This window comes from Hevea brasiliensis, chromosome 9 (assembly GCF_030052815.1).
Source record: "Hevea brasiliensis isolate MT/VB/25A 57/8 chromosome 9, ASM3005281v1, whole genome shotgun sequence".
Taxonomy (NCBI): domain Eukaryota; kingdom Viridiplantae; phylum Streptophyta; class Magnoliopsida; order Malpighiales; family Euphorbiaceae; genus Hevea; species Hevea brasiliensis.
Genome location: NC_079501.1, coordinates 34,348,001 through 34,363,180, shown reverse-complemented (window position 1 = coordinate 34,363,180; position 15,180 = coordinate 34,348,001). Strand labels below are relative to the sequence as shown.

General features: G+C 35.4%; 2 protein-coding genes across 4 annotated transcripts; both read right to left on the bottom strand.

Moving 5' to 3' along the window:
- Nucleotides 1-3,593: 3,593 nt before the first annotated feature.
- Nucleotides 3,594-8,850, bottom strand: LOC110671556 (COP1-interactive protein 1). Of its 2 annotated transcripts, none has more exons than XM_021834045.2 (4): nt 8,713-8,850; nt 8,230-8,321; nt 6,684-6,862; nt 3,594-6,414 (listed from the first exon to the last, which is right to left on the bottom strand). In XM_021834045.2, the coding sequence occupies exons 3-4, from the start codon at nt 6,817-6,819 to the stop codon at nt 3,806-3,808; spliced, it is 2,745 nt and encodes a 914-aa protein (XP_021689737.2). In that variant the 5' UTR covers nt 6,820-6,862; nt 8,230-8,321; nt 8,713-8,850; the 3' UTR covers nt 3,594-3,805. The 2 variants fall into 2 exon arrangements, with proteins under 2 accessions (XP_021689737.2, XP_058009698.1); XM_058153715.1 differs by having other exon boundaries at nt 6,684-6,846.
- A 967-nt stretch (nt 8,851-9,817) lies between these two features.
- On the bottom strand, nt 9,818-13,636 carry LOC110671558 (COP1-interactive protein 1). Of its 2 annotated transcripts, none has more exons than XM_021834047.2 (3): nt 13,494-13,636; nt 12,539-12,674; nt 9,818-12,277 (listed from the first exon to the last, which is right to left on the bottom strand). In XM_021834047.2, the coding sequence occupies exons 2-3, from the start codon at nt 12,594-12,596 to the stop codon at nt 9,963-9,965; spliced, it is 2,373 nt and encodes a 790-aa protein (XP_021689739.2). In that variant the 5' UTR covers nt 12,597-12,674; nt 13,494-13,636; the 3' UTR covers nt 9,818-9,962. The 2 variants fall into 2 exon arrangements, with proteins under 2 accessions (XP_021689739.2, XP_058009699.1); XM_058153716.1 differs by lacking the exon at nt 13,494-13,636 and adding an exon at nt 13,244-13,310.
- Between the last annotated feature and the right edge of the window lie 1,544 nt (nt 13,637-15,180).

Genomic DNA, 15,180 nt, shown 5'->3' with positions numbered 1-15,180 from the left:
GATGGTACATGGAGATTTTGTATTGATTATAGAAGGCTCAATGAAATAACAGTGAAAGATAAATTTTCCATTCCCATTATAAATGACCTCTTGGATGAGCTATATGGTGCAAAATATTTCTCCAAGATAGATTTAAAAGCTGGCTATCATCAAATCAGGATGGATCCCCCTGATACACACAAAACAACCTTTAGAACTCATCAAGGGCATTATGAATTCACTGTTATGCCTTTTGGCTTAACAAATGCCCCATCAACATTTCAGGCAATAATGAATCATATCTTCCAACCATTTTTAAGGAAGTTTGTGTTGGTTTTTTTTTTATGACATTCTTATATATAGTGCCACCTGGGAGGAGTATTGGCAGCATTTGGAACAAGTTTTTAAGGTGTTACAGTAGTAACAATTATATGCTAAGCTTTCCAAGTGTTCTTTTAGCAAGCCTGAGATTGATTACTTAGGCTACATTATTTCTAGCAAAGGGGTGGCCACTGATCTTGCCAAGATTCAGGCCATGGTGTCTTGGCCAACACCTAAGAATGTCAAAGAATTAAGGAGTTTTTTGGGATTGACAAGGTACTATAGGAAGTTCATTTATCATTATGGCCTCATCAGTAAGCTATTGACAGACCTGTTGAAGAAAGAGGCATTTCAATGGGATGATAAGGTTCGGTCAGCCTTTGAGCACTTAAGGGAAACAATGTCTCAAGCTCCAGTTTTAGCCATTCCAAATTTTTCTAAGCCTTTCACCATTGAAACAGATGCTAGTGGGACAGGCATGGGGGCTATTTTGCAGCAAGAAGGACATCCCATAGCATACATTTCAAAGGCTTTTGGGCCTAAAACTCAGGCCTTATCAGTGTATGAAAGGGAGCTTCTTGCCATCACTTTTGCTGTTACCAAATGGAGACATTACTTGGAGCAAGGGCCATTCTTTATTAAAACTGATCATGATAGTATAAAACACCTTCTTGAGCAAAGATTGCATACTAATTTGCAATTAAAAGGTGTCTCTAAGGTGCTGGGATTACAGTACAGAATTTTATATAGGAAGGGTGTGGAAAACGAAGTAGCAGATGCTTTATCCAGGAGACCTGTTACTGATGAAGGTCAATCTTTTTTGCTGCATTCCTCTTTACAGCCAATATGGATGAGCCAATTACTGATTAGTTATGAAGGAGATCAGCATGTTACTGACTTATTGTCTCATTTAGCCATTGATGAGACATCTCATCCTGGCTACACCATCAAGAATGGTTTGTTGTTTCATAAAAACAAGCTATATGTGGGCAGTAATGGGCACTTGAGGGAACAATTATTATCTCTCTATCATAATTCTCATTTGGGAGGCCATTCTGGCATTAATGCTACCCTTGTGAGGCTTAGTAAGCACTTTTATTGGCCTAAAATGTCTCAAGCAGTTATGGAATGGGTCAGAAGTTGTGATGTATGTACAAGGTGTAAGGCAGAAACTTGCGCTTCACTAGGGCTTTTACAGCCATTACCAGTTCCTACTCAAGCCTGGCAAAATGTTACTATGGACTTTGTAGAACAATTACCCAAGTCTAAGGGTAAAGATACTATATTGGTGGTAGTTTGCAGATTCACCAAGTATGGCCATTTTATTCCACTTCAACATCCTTTTACTGCCTCTTGTGTTGCCAAACTTTTCTTGGATTCTGTGTTCAGGCTTCATGGATTGTTTGTGTCCATTATTTTTGACAGAGATAAAATCTTTACTAGCCTTTTTTGGAAGGAACTTTTCCATGTTTTGGGGACTAAGCTAGCCTATAGCACTGCCTATCATCCTCAATCAGATGGGCAGTCAAAGAGGCTCAATCAGTGCCTAGAGAATTATCTTAGATGTTTCTACTTTCAAACTCCCCACTCTTGGAGTAAGTGGTTGCCTATGGCAGAGTGGTGGTATAATACAAATCATCACAGTGCCCTCAAGATGTCCCCTTTTGAGGCCTTATATGGGTATCAGCCTGCCCCATTAACCTTTCTACCACTGAAAGAAACCTCTGTAGGGACTGTTTCTGAGTTTGTCCAAAAGAGGCGGCAGATGATTCACTTGCTTAGAGAGAATTTGCTGAAATCTCAGCAAAGAATGAAACAATATGTTGATAAACAGAGGTCTGAAAGAACATTTGAAGTGGGAGATTGGGTGTATCTGAAGTTACAACCTTATAAATAAACCTCCTTGGCTATAAAGAAGAATTTAAAGCTGTCAGCCAGATTTTATGGTCCCTACCAGATTGTAGCCAAGGTGGGTGCAGTGGCCTGCAAGCTTCAATTGCCTACTACTACGAATATTCATCATGTTTTCCATGTTTCCGCATTGAAGAAGAAAGTTGGGAACAATGTGGTGGTAGCACAACAGCTTCCTCCTTTTGTGAATAACTCAGTCACCATAGTTCCTGCGAAGGTTTTGCGTAATAGAGTTATCACAAGGCAGGGCCAACAGGTTTTACAAGGTCTCATTCAGTGGTCTCATTTGCCTAAGGAAGATGCTACATGGGAAGATCAGGCTTTTATGCTCAGCCAATTTCCTGAATTTCAATCTTCTTGGGGACAAGAAGATTCTCATGGGGGGGGGGGGGGGGGGAGGAGAAGAAATGTTAGAGGTGCTGGAAATTAATTGTAATAGAAGACTGTTAGTTGAAATTGGAGGGAAATAACTGATTGTAGTTTTGGAGGGAAAATAACAGAACTGTTATTCTGTTATAGAAGCAGTTACTGATGACTGCTTATAAAAGGAGAAATACTAGTGTTAAAGATTCATTGAAGAAAATCAATAAAGAATGCTCTCCTTCTCTCTAACTCTTTTTCTCTCTTTTCTCTTTCTCCTCATCCCATATTCTGATTTCTTCTCTCATCCCAAACTCTCTTTCCTCTCTAAACTCTCTCAATGTCGAGAGATAGCTGCTGTAACTTTACAAGGAACCATTTGATTTTAACAATGGTATAGCAATGCTGAAGCACTATCCAAGATGTTGGAATATCATTTGTGGGAACAAGTCTCACATTGGCAGTGTACAAAAAAATTAAAGGGTATGAAAGTGTTAGCAAACCAAACCAAATCAAACCAAACCAAAATGGCTTTTGAAGAGCCTAGTTTCAAGTTTACTTCAGTCACTTTAGCCTGCTAGTTTGATATCCACTCTTGGGTCTATGATTCTCAATTCAGAGCTATATTTTCAAGCAGGAACTTTACTTAAAAAAACCCTAATGGCATCCTACACTAATGCTGAGATAGAAAATTAAGAAAAAAAATATAAATATAATAAATTAAATTTATTTATAAAATCTAAACATGTCGATTTGCGTAGACTTTCACCGGACAGCAAATAAATTTAAACAATGGATTATTGTTGTGTGGAGACAAAATCAACTTAGTTGCTGATGGCGGTTTGATTCGCTTTTTGCCATATTTCATCAGTTTCTTGATAAAAAAACATCATCTTGATCCAGGTTTGTTCGAGCAAGTAAGGTTTATTTTTAAAGAGTTTAAGTGTGTAATGGAACATTTTAATGGTTTAGAATATCATAAGATTTTTTTGTAAAGTTCAGATGTGAAGATGTATTCTAGCTTTTCAAGCACAAACCAAAGCGTGACCGTGAATTCTATACAGCCGGGTATTGATCAATCAAATGTAAGCAAGGCTTACGATGCTTGTTAACCAATAATATTCAACCATCACCGAAGGAGGCTGACACTGACAATTCCTTTTTGAAAAATGAAGCAACGAAACATTATATTGCCACAAGAAGTATCGACTCCTGTGACAAATAGTATTGACTTCTACGCTGCCCTGTGGCCTCTCACAGGCATCTTGGACAGAATTTCTCTGAGATAATCACAGCGACTCCTGTGATAATCAATCCAGAGGCACAGCTGCCTTATAGCCTCCCTCTTTTCCTCGCCCAGGTCTGATATACCTTGGTCCTTCTCTTTCATCATTGTCTCCAACACTGCCACCTTTTTCTCCAATTGGCTCACAGCTTTAGTTAATTTCTCTTTCTCAACCTCTAGTCGTTCAACCTTCTCTCTCAATGCCGATTCCTGTTCTTTTGTAACTTGCAGTTGTACTACTAGATCACCTACTTCTTTTCCAAGTTTTTCCTTCTCATTCTTCGTGTCAATTACCCTATTCTTTGCAATCTGAATCTCATTTGACATTTCCAAAATGCGTTGTGCATAGCTGTTGCAGTCCTCTTCATATTTAAGGGTCAAAGCTTCTAGTACTGTCAAAGTACTGTTCACTTTCTCTGAGGTATCTGTGACCATACTCTGACAAGCTTCATTGGTAGCAGCTATCATCCCCAACTGCATAGCAATCCTTTTCTCCAGCACTCTCAGCTCATGCTGGAAACCTGCTTCTGCTTTCCTAAAGCTCTCTTCCTTCTCAGTTAGTAATTGTTCTGTGACATGGAGCTTCTGGTTTGACAACCGGAGCTTAACTTCAATATTGCGGACATTCACAACCATGGTATTGAGTTCATCTCCTTTTACTTCAAGATCTTTTGTCAGGTCCTCAACTGTTTCTTCCAGTTCAGCTACTTTCTGATCTTGGGAACTGGCATTCTTCTGAAATTGTTCTGCCATTTCTTCTACTTTCCTTTCAACTGCTTTGATGTTTTCCTTGCTCTCCTGGAACCAACCTTCCACCTGCTTATACTCCTCACTCAGCTTCCTGTATGCCTCCTCCTGCTCTGCCAGCACCTTTTGCTGATCTGCAATTTTGCTCATGAACTCAGACTTTTGATTTTCCATTTCTATCAGGCTTTCTGAAAATTTTTGTATCTCTTTCTGAAGCTGCAACTGCAATTGGTTTTTCTCATCCTGTAAGCAATCTAATTCCAGTTGCAGATTGTTAGATTGTGTTGTTAAGGCCGTTATCTGAGCAGAAGCTTCATTCTCTCCTTTTTCATGTCTCTCCTGGAGGGCAGAGTAATCTAGCCTTCTCTCCGTTAACATTCTTTCAAAATCAAAAATTTTATTCTGTAACCCCACCATTTCCTCTCCTAACCGTCCACTCTCTTTGATTTCAGTTCTTGCTTGCTCTTCAAGATCAGTTTTCTGGTTTCGTAAATTCTCCACCTCCAATTCCAGATTTTTCATTTGCCCTGTCAAACTTTCTCTCTCTCCAAGAATCCTCTGATAATCTTCAGCATAGTGTGCTATCTCCTCTTTCAGATTTTCTATCAGAACCAGGAACTCTGAAATTTTCTGAGTTTTCGTCTCCAGTTTCACTTCCAGTTCAGCTTTCTCATTGTGTAAGGACTCCATTTGCTGTTGTAACTCGTTAACCTGATCCATCAGACCCTTGACTTGACTTGATGCTTCATCGCCTTTACTTACCATCTGTTCTTCCAATTCTGCTTTCTGGGTGTTTAAACATTCCAAGTCTGCTAGAAGAGTGTTGACTTGTGCTGTCAGGCTTTCTACTTTAGACAATGATTCCTTCTCATCATCATCAAGTTTCTTTCTAAGAGCCAACAGTTCATCTCCTCTCTCTTTCGACATTATTTCAAGTTCTGAATTTTGGGCTTTTAGTAGTAAATTTTCTTCTCCCAGTCCTTTTATTTCAGACACTTTGCTCTCAATCTGTACCCCCATATCTCTATTATGGGCTCTAAATGACTCAAGCTCCAGTTCCAGGCCAGTCACTCGAGCCTCTAATTCCTTTATCTGAGCTGACAATACATTCCTATGTGCCTTGTGCACAGAAGCAAGGGATGACAACTCTCTGTCCTTCTCACTCAATTTCTCCTTCATGTGAATCTCTTTCTCCACAATCAAGTTGTCCTTCTCTTTGCTCATCTCCTGCAATCTCTCGTTCAGTTCTGCTTCTACATTGCCAGAAGCATCAAGGTTTTGCTTTAACTCTCCATTCTCAACCAAAAGTTTTCCTTTCTCCACATCTAATCGTTCTATTTCAAACTTCAACTTTTTAATGATCTCCTCTGCTTCTTGTATTTTGCTTAAAGCTGCCTGATGCTCCAAATTTAAAGCATGCTTTTCTTCACTGGTAGCTGTCAACTTACTCTTCAGTTCTGCAACTTCTAGATTTGTCGTTTCAAGTTCTTGCTTTGTGACATCTGCTATCTTCTGATAGTCACTTTTGAGTTTTCCATTTTTATTTCCTTTGTCCTTGGAAGAATAATCAGATTCTGAGTCTGAGCTTGATGAAGAAGAGGTATCTGTTCCTTGTTTCGTATGAAATTTCTTTCTTATCTCTCCTGTCAGATGATTATATCGTTCATAAAGCAATTGGTACTGGTTGTGGAAATCCTCAATTAGCTCAACCAGAGGTTCTTTTTTGGAGTTTTCTACTGAAAGTCCATCTTTTTCTTCAAGGTCTTCCTGTTTGAGTAGCTTCAAGATCTTCTTCACTTGGTTCTCAATTTCTGCAGAAAGCAGGAGATGTATTTACATTTTTCAACATAATAAGATGTCTATATTTGAATGGTAGCCAACGAAAGAACGAACTAGGTTAAGATAAAAAAGCATGACAGACAAATAAAAGCTTGGAGAGTAGCTTAAGCTAATCATTGTTCATTAACTTTTCATTTTCCCACTCTTAACAATGCCATTTTCACAGAATTTAGAAATAAAAGTAAGGCCACTTTCATAAGCTCAAAAAAAATTACTTGAAGTCACTGATAGAGGAACTCACCTGATTTAGTTCCTTTTAGCCTTTCATCGTGCTCTGGATCAATGTGATTACCAAAGAGGGATTTTATAGACTCTCTCCAATGCCTCCTTGTCATCTTCTCTTTGAATTTTGAATCAATCTTCCTTGACAAGAACATTAAGTCAAGGTTTTCTCCATCTTGCACCTAAAATTTTTAAAATCTGCAAACCATGATGAACTCAATTTCATATCCCAGAACTCCATAATTCAGTGGAAAGCAGCTTATTCAGAATTTAGCAAATGTGACACAAGCATAAACAGTTACAAAAAATTGCAAAGCTCCAAGGAGAGACCTGATGGATAAAATTCAGGCAAAATGGAGGCCAGTTCATGCAAAAATATACTATAATGCTGAAATAATGTTTACACAGTAATGTTATTAAATAGGTGAGATTCCTTTTCCAATATCCATCATCGAGAAAGTTATGGCTAACCTTCTAACAACTAGGCATCCAACCGCATATCTACGACTAATGAAACTTAAATAAAGATTCAACTACTACCATAACCAACTGAAAGTGGCTATGGCTACAATCTATTCTAGGCATAGGACATTGTTGTTCCATTGGAGGGTCCGACCAATGGACAAACAAAATCAGTTAAATTTTGAACCTATCAAAGATAATGCTCGTCTCTCCTTCTTCCTAGGTGGGGCTGTTGAACCTAACCTTTATTTGGATTATATTAAAGGAAATGAAGAAAATAGAAATGAAAAATTTTTTTTTTTAATTTTTCTCAATTTTTTTTGTTTAGATATCAAACAAAAGCGGTGAAATTTCATTCTTAAACTTCTTGTAATTAACTCAAAAAATTTAAATAAGTGATTCATATTAAAATATTTAAATACTTTTTTACAATATAATAACATAAAAAAATAAGGGTATAATATTTATTTCACAAACAAATATAATAGAATGTTTAATTTGTTTGTAAAGTAAAACTTGAGAATTAAATTATTATTCAAATTTAAAATAAAAAAATTGATTTATGAGCTTTGATATCCTCGTTAATTTTTCAAGCTAAGTGATGAAGATTGAAGGATGACAAAACATAATTTAAACAAACAAATTCCACCCAAATTACTAAATTGCCTGGCAAGTCATAACTTTAACCAGAGCACGTTATTGTTGATCTGGCACAACCGTATCGTCCCTTGAGATTTTTTTTAACCAGAAAAAGACAGCTTATATAGAAGAAAAGTGAGCTGTTTTTTTGGTTATTCCTATTTTCGTCAAATAAAAAATTTTACAAAATAGAAACACCATAAGCAGAAATGCGAATCATAGGAGGCCACGAGGCAGCACCGAGCGTGAAGTACACGAACGGTGGAGATTGGTTTCAGCGCATACTACCGCCTCCCACAGCAACTATCAAACACCGGATAATTTAACCACTGCTAAAATGGAGATTTAAAAGACGAGAAAATCCGTTTTAAAACCTTCAATAACTATTTTTCGTTCGTGTTTTTTTTTTTTTTTTTTTTTTTAACTCTTGAAAGTTAGCGAAGTACAAAAAATATTTTATTTACCTGGAAATTTCTCTTTTTTTGATGGTTTTCCTTGTCTAGTCTTCTTCAGAAAGCTTCGCTAAGGTTCTGCAGTATCCCAGTATTGAACAATTCTGCAGAATCACAGAAAAGTTATGATTAATCACAAGGCAAACACACAGAGAGAGAGAGAGAGAGAGAGAGAGAGAAAGGAGAAACAAATAATCAAATGATCATGAGTTCATGAATTAGACCTATGTTTTGAATTAAAAAAAAAAAAAGCATCAGCGAAAAGATAGAGAAATGAGCGAAGAAAACTAGAAGACTGGAACGCGCATGCATGCATAGTGGATTATTCAATTTCCATGAACATAACAACTTGATTTAATTAACTTCACAGGAAATCATATTTGAAGAAAAGTTCAGCGTTCAAGAAGATGAAATCTGAACAGAAAATTGAAAAAAGAACAAACTCTAAAGATTGAAAGGTGAAAAGCTAATCAGATTCATAATCACATGGATTACCACTAATTCAGAGCTGAAAAGCCAAAGGAAAGCCTACAGAGAAAAGCTCAAAGAGAGAGAACTCAGATGCTAGAAAAAGAGAAGCAGTGTCTCTAATGAAAGAGAGAGAGAGAGAGAGAGATTTGATTGTGTTTAATTAAAAAGGAATTAAACGGAAAGCGGTTTTGTTTGGACTTAGAGCACCGAAATGAAATCGCGATATTATTTGTTATTTCGTGCGAGAGAAATCGCGAGATTTTTTTTTGTGGGCTAAATAATTGGATATTTGTTGGGCCCACCACAAGTTTGTGCTCCCGCCTCCCGCGCTCGTTTTTCGTTTTGTCTGGATTTTACGGGGTTTTTATTTGCTGCGGTTCTTTGTAGCCTGCATGAAATCTTTGCCAGAATATTCTATTAGAATCCAATAACAAAATGAAATTTTTAAATAAAAAATCTATAATATCATTAAAAATTTGGGAAAAATTACATAAAATAAAAATTTTTTCTTGAAATTTTATTAACTAACGGTAATAATTTTATAAAATTTAATCAAAACTGCAGAAAATTTATGTCTATTATAATTATTATTATTAATTAAAATAAATACAATTTTAAAAATTTTTATACAAGTTAATATTTGAAACAAGTGCATGTGTATTTTACGATTATTTTATAAATAATTATATATAAACATTAATTTTTGTTTATTTTGCAAAAGTAATTTATATATGAAAATATTTTCTATTAAAATTATTTTTTTAAAAGAATATTTCTTATAAAAATATTTTTCTTTACTCGATTGTAATATTTAATTAATGGTATATATAATATTTATATTTTAATAAAATTGTCTGATGCTTAAAAAAGGACTCATTTTCTAAAATGAAAATTATTTATCTTAAAAATGATATACTTTTCTCTTAATCAGATAAATATTTTTTCAATTTACTCACTCATTGAATGTTCAAAATGTTAGAAAATGTGAAAATTTTTTTCAATAAAATATTTTTCAAAAAATAATGAGCCTAAATATATTTCCCAAGATCAATTCTAAAAGGAATTTTCTAAAGTCAAATGAAATCCTTATTTTGAACTTCAATTAACAACAAATCAAAAAAGTATACCTTAAAAAGTTATATCCCAAAATGATAAAGAGTTATTAGGTGATGATTACATAATTTAAAATGGAAAAATTGCAACTAATGTCCTGTACATAAGTGGGAAATCAACCTGAAATTGCTTGTATATGTTACACTAAAAATGACTCCTAGTTAAGCTGGTTTCTTGAACTTAATGGGCATCTTTGATACTGATTCTTTGAGATGATCATAGCGTTGGCGATGATAATCAATCAAAACACATAACTGCCTAATGGCCTCCCTCTTCTCCTCACCAAGATTAGAAAAAATATCATCCCTCTCTTTCAGCTGCCGCTCTAAATCTTCCACCGTTCTCTCAAGTTGGCTTGCAACATTTGGCTTGCACTCTTCCAATCCTTCGCTGCTTATCTCTGTATCCAACTTCTCCACCTTCTCTTTTAGCAAGAATTCTTCCTCTTCCTTCTCATCTAGTTGAGATGTTAAACTTTCCACGTTATATTTCAGTTTCTTTATCTCTTCATTTTTTCCTGTGATCCAATCCTTTGCACGCTGAAGCTCCTTTGAGATTCTGGAAATGCGGTTCAAGAAGTTACCATTTTCCTCGTCTATTTTCCTGATCATTAAATCCAATCCTTTCAATAGATTGCTTTCTGGTGACAATAATATTTCCCTCATCTTCATGAGCTCAGCTTCATATATGGCTTTCTTTCCATTGAGTTCTGTATTTTCTTGCTCAAGCTTCTCTAACATCTTCTTGTATGCATCTTTGGTTTCAGCATGTATTTGTTCTGCAACTCGGATTCTCTGAAACAAGAGACGAATATGATTTTCCATTTTCATGTGGAACTTTTCTGCCAGTTCATCTATCTTCCTCTCTATAACTTGATGACTTAACTTGGTGGAATCCATTGATCGATACTTGGGGGATTCTGGTCGTTGTTTCTGGGAATCCAGCGAAAGATGTTTGGTTAGTTTTTGCTCTTCAGTGAACTTCTTTATGCTACTTTCCTTTTCCTTGAGGGTTTTCTGTTGGTCTTCAATCTTGATTGTTAAATTCAGAATTTCATTTTCAACCTGCATTTGGCTATGTGCAGAGTCTTGCTTTAGCCTATCATTGTGAGCCTCTAACTTGCTCTTCTCACAAAGCAATGAATCCAGCTCTTGTTGTAGGTTGTTAACCTTTGCTTTTAGGGACATAATCTGAGTAGAAGCTTCATTCTTTTTGCTTTCAAATTTCTTCTTGACTATAGAAAGCTCTTGTCCTTTATTCACCAAGCTCCCCTCCAATTCTGAAATTCTAGCTTGCAGCCTGCCCTTTTCCTCCCTCAACTCGTCTGTTTCTCGATTCCTACTTCTTATCAACTCTTCCAGTTTGTTATTCTGGTCATGTGGGGAGTTCACTTCCAATTTCAGATCCTCCATCTGCACAACAAAACCTTCTTTCTCTTTTAGCAAGCCCTGTTCAAGTACAACCTTTCTTGCTAGTTCCTTTTTCAGCGTTTCTATCCAAGTCTGGTTTTCTGTAATTTCTTTTGTTTTTATGTCCAGTTGAAGTAGCAGTTCAGTTTTCTCCTTGCTAAGGGATTCCAATTTCTGCTGCAAGATGTTGGCTTGATCCTTTAAGCCCTTTACTTGAGCCGATTCTCCATTTCTCTTACTTTCTACCAGTTCAGCTTTTTCAGCACGTAATGATTCCATCTCCTGTTGCAGATTGTTAACTTGTGTCAATAGAACTTCAATCCTGGACGTCAAATTGTTCTCATTCTCCTTCATTCTCACTGTCATTGCAGAAATTTCATTTCCTTTATCCTCTGATATCAATTCAAGCTCTGAAACCCGTGAACGCAGTTGAACATTTGTCTCCCCAAGCTGTCTAGCTTCCGTTTCTTTTTCTTCAATCTTCTTTTCAAGACCAATTTTCAAGCTGCGCAAGGATTCCAGCTCTGTCCTCAGAACATATAACTGCCCTTCTAACCCGTTTATCTGAGCTGATGCTTGATTCCCATGAAGCTCAAGCGCCTTCACAAGGTTCGAATGCTCTCGCTTTCTTGTCCTTGGTGATTTACCAAAAGCTGCCATATATTTTGAAGTTAAAGATTCCTTATCTAATGCTGTAGAGATCAAAATAGGCTTCAGCCCAGCTTCATCAAAATTTGCAGTTTCAACTTCTTTGTTAGCCATGTCTGATGCCTTGTTATGTCTACTCAAAGCACCATTTTCAATGTCCTCAGAGGAGTAATACTCCTCTGAGTCAGAGCTGGGTGCAGAGGAAGAATTTTCCTTTTCTTTCCTGCCACGATTTCTTTTGCCAATCTCTCCTCGAACATGTTCATATTGCGCATAGAGTGACTGGTACTCTGTGTAGAAATCTTGAATAAGTCCAATAAGTTCTGATCTTTTGCTTGAGTCTTCTGAGCTCTTACCTTTCTTGTCTTGGCCACTGCTCTTGATAAGTTTCAAGATTCTTGCCACTTTATTATCAATTTCTGAAAACAATAACAGGGAGGGAAAAAAAAATTCTCAATTGCAATATTTGAGCAATGCAAATCCACAGGCTAAAAGTTCAAGAACAGGCCTTAAAAGGATGCATTTTCTTTTATAATTGAAACTCAAACTCGAGAACTCACAGCACCAATATCACTTAGCTAAAGCCAATTGGTAAAATGTTGCATTCTTTTGTCCTGATACCATCACAAGAACTATAAATTCCAGCACTTGAAAGAGTTGCATAAGAGAGAGAATTGCACCTCTTTTATTATCCTTATTAATGTCTTCATCGTTAGCAAAACTAACAGAGGACTCCATTGTCTATCAGTTCTTCATTCACAAGCAATTAAGGAAACAAAGCACTTCATCTTGATTAAGCACCTTAACTGGAGAAACCTGAAGACAAAAAGACATTAACATTTTTATGTTTCAAAATCAATAAATAGAAGAATCAATTATCAAAAGCTTCAACAGAAACACAGTTAATTGCTTAATTTTTCCTTCTTTTTTTTTTTGTGTTCTACATGTTATTTTTAAAATTACGTAATTAATTTTCCAACAAATCATTTTCACTAACTAAATTCCAAGCCCTGAAATACAGTTCCCAGATAACAAAGTCTTCCTGATAAAAAGGTCCTTAATTGAAGCAATCCACACATTGACAATTAACATCATAATATAATCTAGTAAAAAACTGTTAATCCCCATCATCCATTGCTTATCTTCCAGCAATCAGGCATATGATCTCTGCATGATTCTTGGAACATGGCCCACATCAATAATAATAATAATAATAATAATAATAATAATAATAATAATAATAATAATAGATTTGATTAATATCCAGATAGGTAATGTGCATGAGAATTGGGATGTCAACTTCATTAAAAAAAATTTTAAAAAAAATTCATGAAAAGAAAAGAAGAGATGAGAAAGAGGGCCACCATTTCCAAGACATATTTTACCCTTTTCTTCATTTATTGGGCAATAATTGTTGACTTGAAACTGCAATTTGTGGATGAATTGATGTGAACCTTCAACAACATGAAAGTCACAAACAATGAAAGGCAATAATAAGTAAAATTTCTGATCCAATTATCACAAACTAATCAAAATTCACATATATGATTAATGATTTTTATTTTGAATTTTTTTGCCAATTTTCGTGGAAATCAAACAAATTATAGAAAAACAAAACTGTAAAAGAAAAATTACCTGGGAAAATGGCAGAAAAAATTTTTCATCTGCCAAGCTGAGAGCAAATAGCAAGAAATTATTTGAAAATTAAGAGATTTTTTTTAGAGGAAAACAAAGAGAAAATGGTAAAAGGAAATTATATATTGCGTCCCTTTAATTAAATTGCCTTGTTTGTCGATGAGGAGATGGGATTTTTGCCCTTCTTTTGATATTAGCACCCTCCCGATTTTCACGTTATTACGATTAAAAAAAAAAACGAATATTTTTATGAAATAAAGAAATAAATAAATAAATAAAACTATTGAAAACTAAGAGTGTGTAACTAGAAATCTGAATGGGTATAATAAAATAAATTTAAGTTTAATAAAATTATAAATGATCTGTGTGATTCTGCTATTAAAAATATTTTTTAAAATATATTAATTAGATAATATTAAAATTAATTTAATATCTTTAATTATAATAATATTTAAAATAGGAGACATACCCTTACTTTTTATCAAAGGGTACATACATACCCTTACTTCTAAAAAAAAAAAAAAAATTGAAATAGGACAAATTCTCGCTATATACAGGAACTAAATTAGCGCGATATGTTCTTTTATAACTGTAGAAATTATTTGCTGCTCATATATAATGCCACGTGCAATCTTCCCGCAGTTTTTTCTTTTTTTACATTTTTTTAATTCATATCCATAAATTAGAAGGTAATAATTTTTTTATTTAATAAAAACATAATATTTATCCCTCTTAAGACAGTTAATGTCCAGGAATGGATTCCCCCTTAATTAGCAAATTCTAATAACAAATGAACTTTTCCATTCTTCCAACCACATGAGCCCAATAACTGATAATTCATATACTCAAAACAGCCCGCCACAGCCACCAAATAATCCACCATCTCCTTAGTGGGGAAGTCAAGTTTGTGTTCAACCTATTCATTGCTGGAAGAAACAAGCTAGAAATAAGAAAGCAACTTCTCCAGGGATTATTATTTGGGAACTGCCAGATAATCAGAATATCGATATTGTCCAAGGGGGATCGAACACTACTGTTATTGGAGGAAAGAGGACATGACCAGAGGATGGGGAAGGTAGTAATAACAAGAAGAGGTCTCTTCATGAAAACTATGGGAAGGTGGGGGAAGCCAGCCTCAAATGGCTCCACCAGCCCCAATGAAGATTATCAGTTGGAATTGTTAGGGTGTGGGGAACCCCTAACAATCCATAACCTCAAAGGGATGTGCCAATCCCATTCCCCTGCTATGGTTTTTCTCATGGAGACAAAGAACAAGAAAAGGCTGGTTCATAGACATCTCAATCGCTGTGGTTTTTTTGATATAGTTTTTGTTGACCCTACTAGTCTAGCAGGGGGTTTAAGTCTTGCATGGAAGATAGATTGTAATATTACTATCATTAAGTTAGCAAACTTCATGATCCATGTTGTCGTTTTTTATGCCAAAACTCAAGTCCAGTGGGACTTACTGCTTGTTCATGTTAATTCGGAAGAAGATGTAATGCGTGATCAATTAAATTTCCTTTGTGATTATGTGTGCTGTCTGAATGATTCTAAACTTCTGCTAGGCGACTTTAATGCTTTTCTAACTTCAGATGAAAAAACTGGGGGTCATCACTGTTCGGACTCTAAAATGAGCATGTTTCGATCTTTTGTAAATCATTTGAGGTTGATAGACTTGAATTTTGTT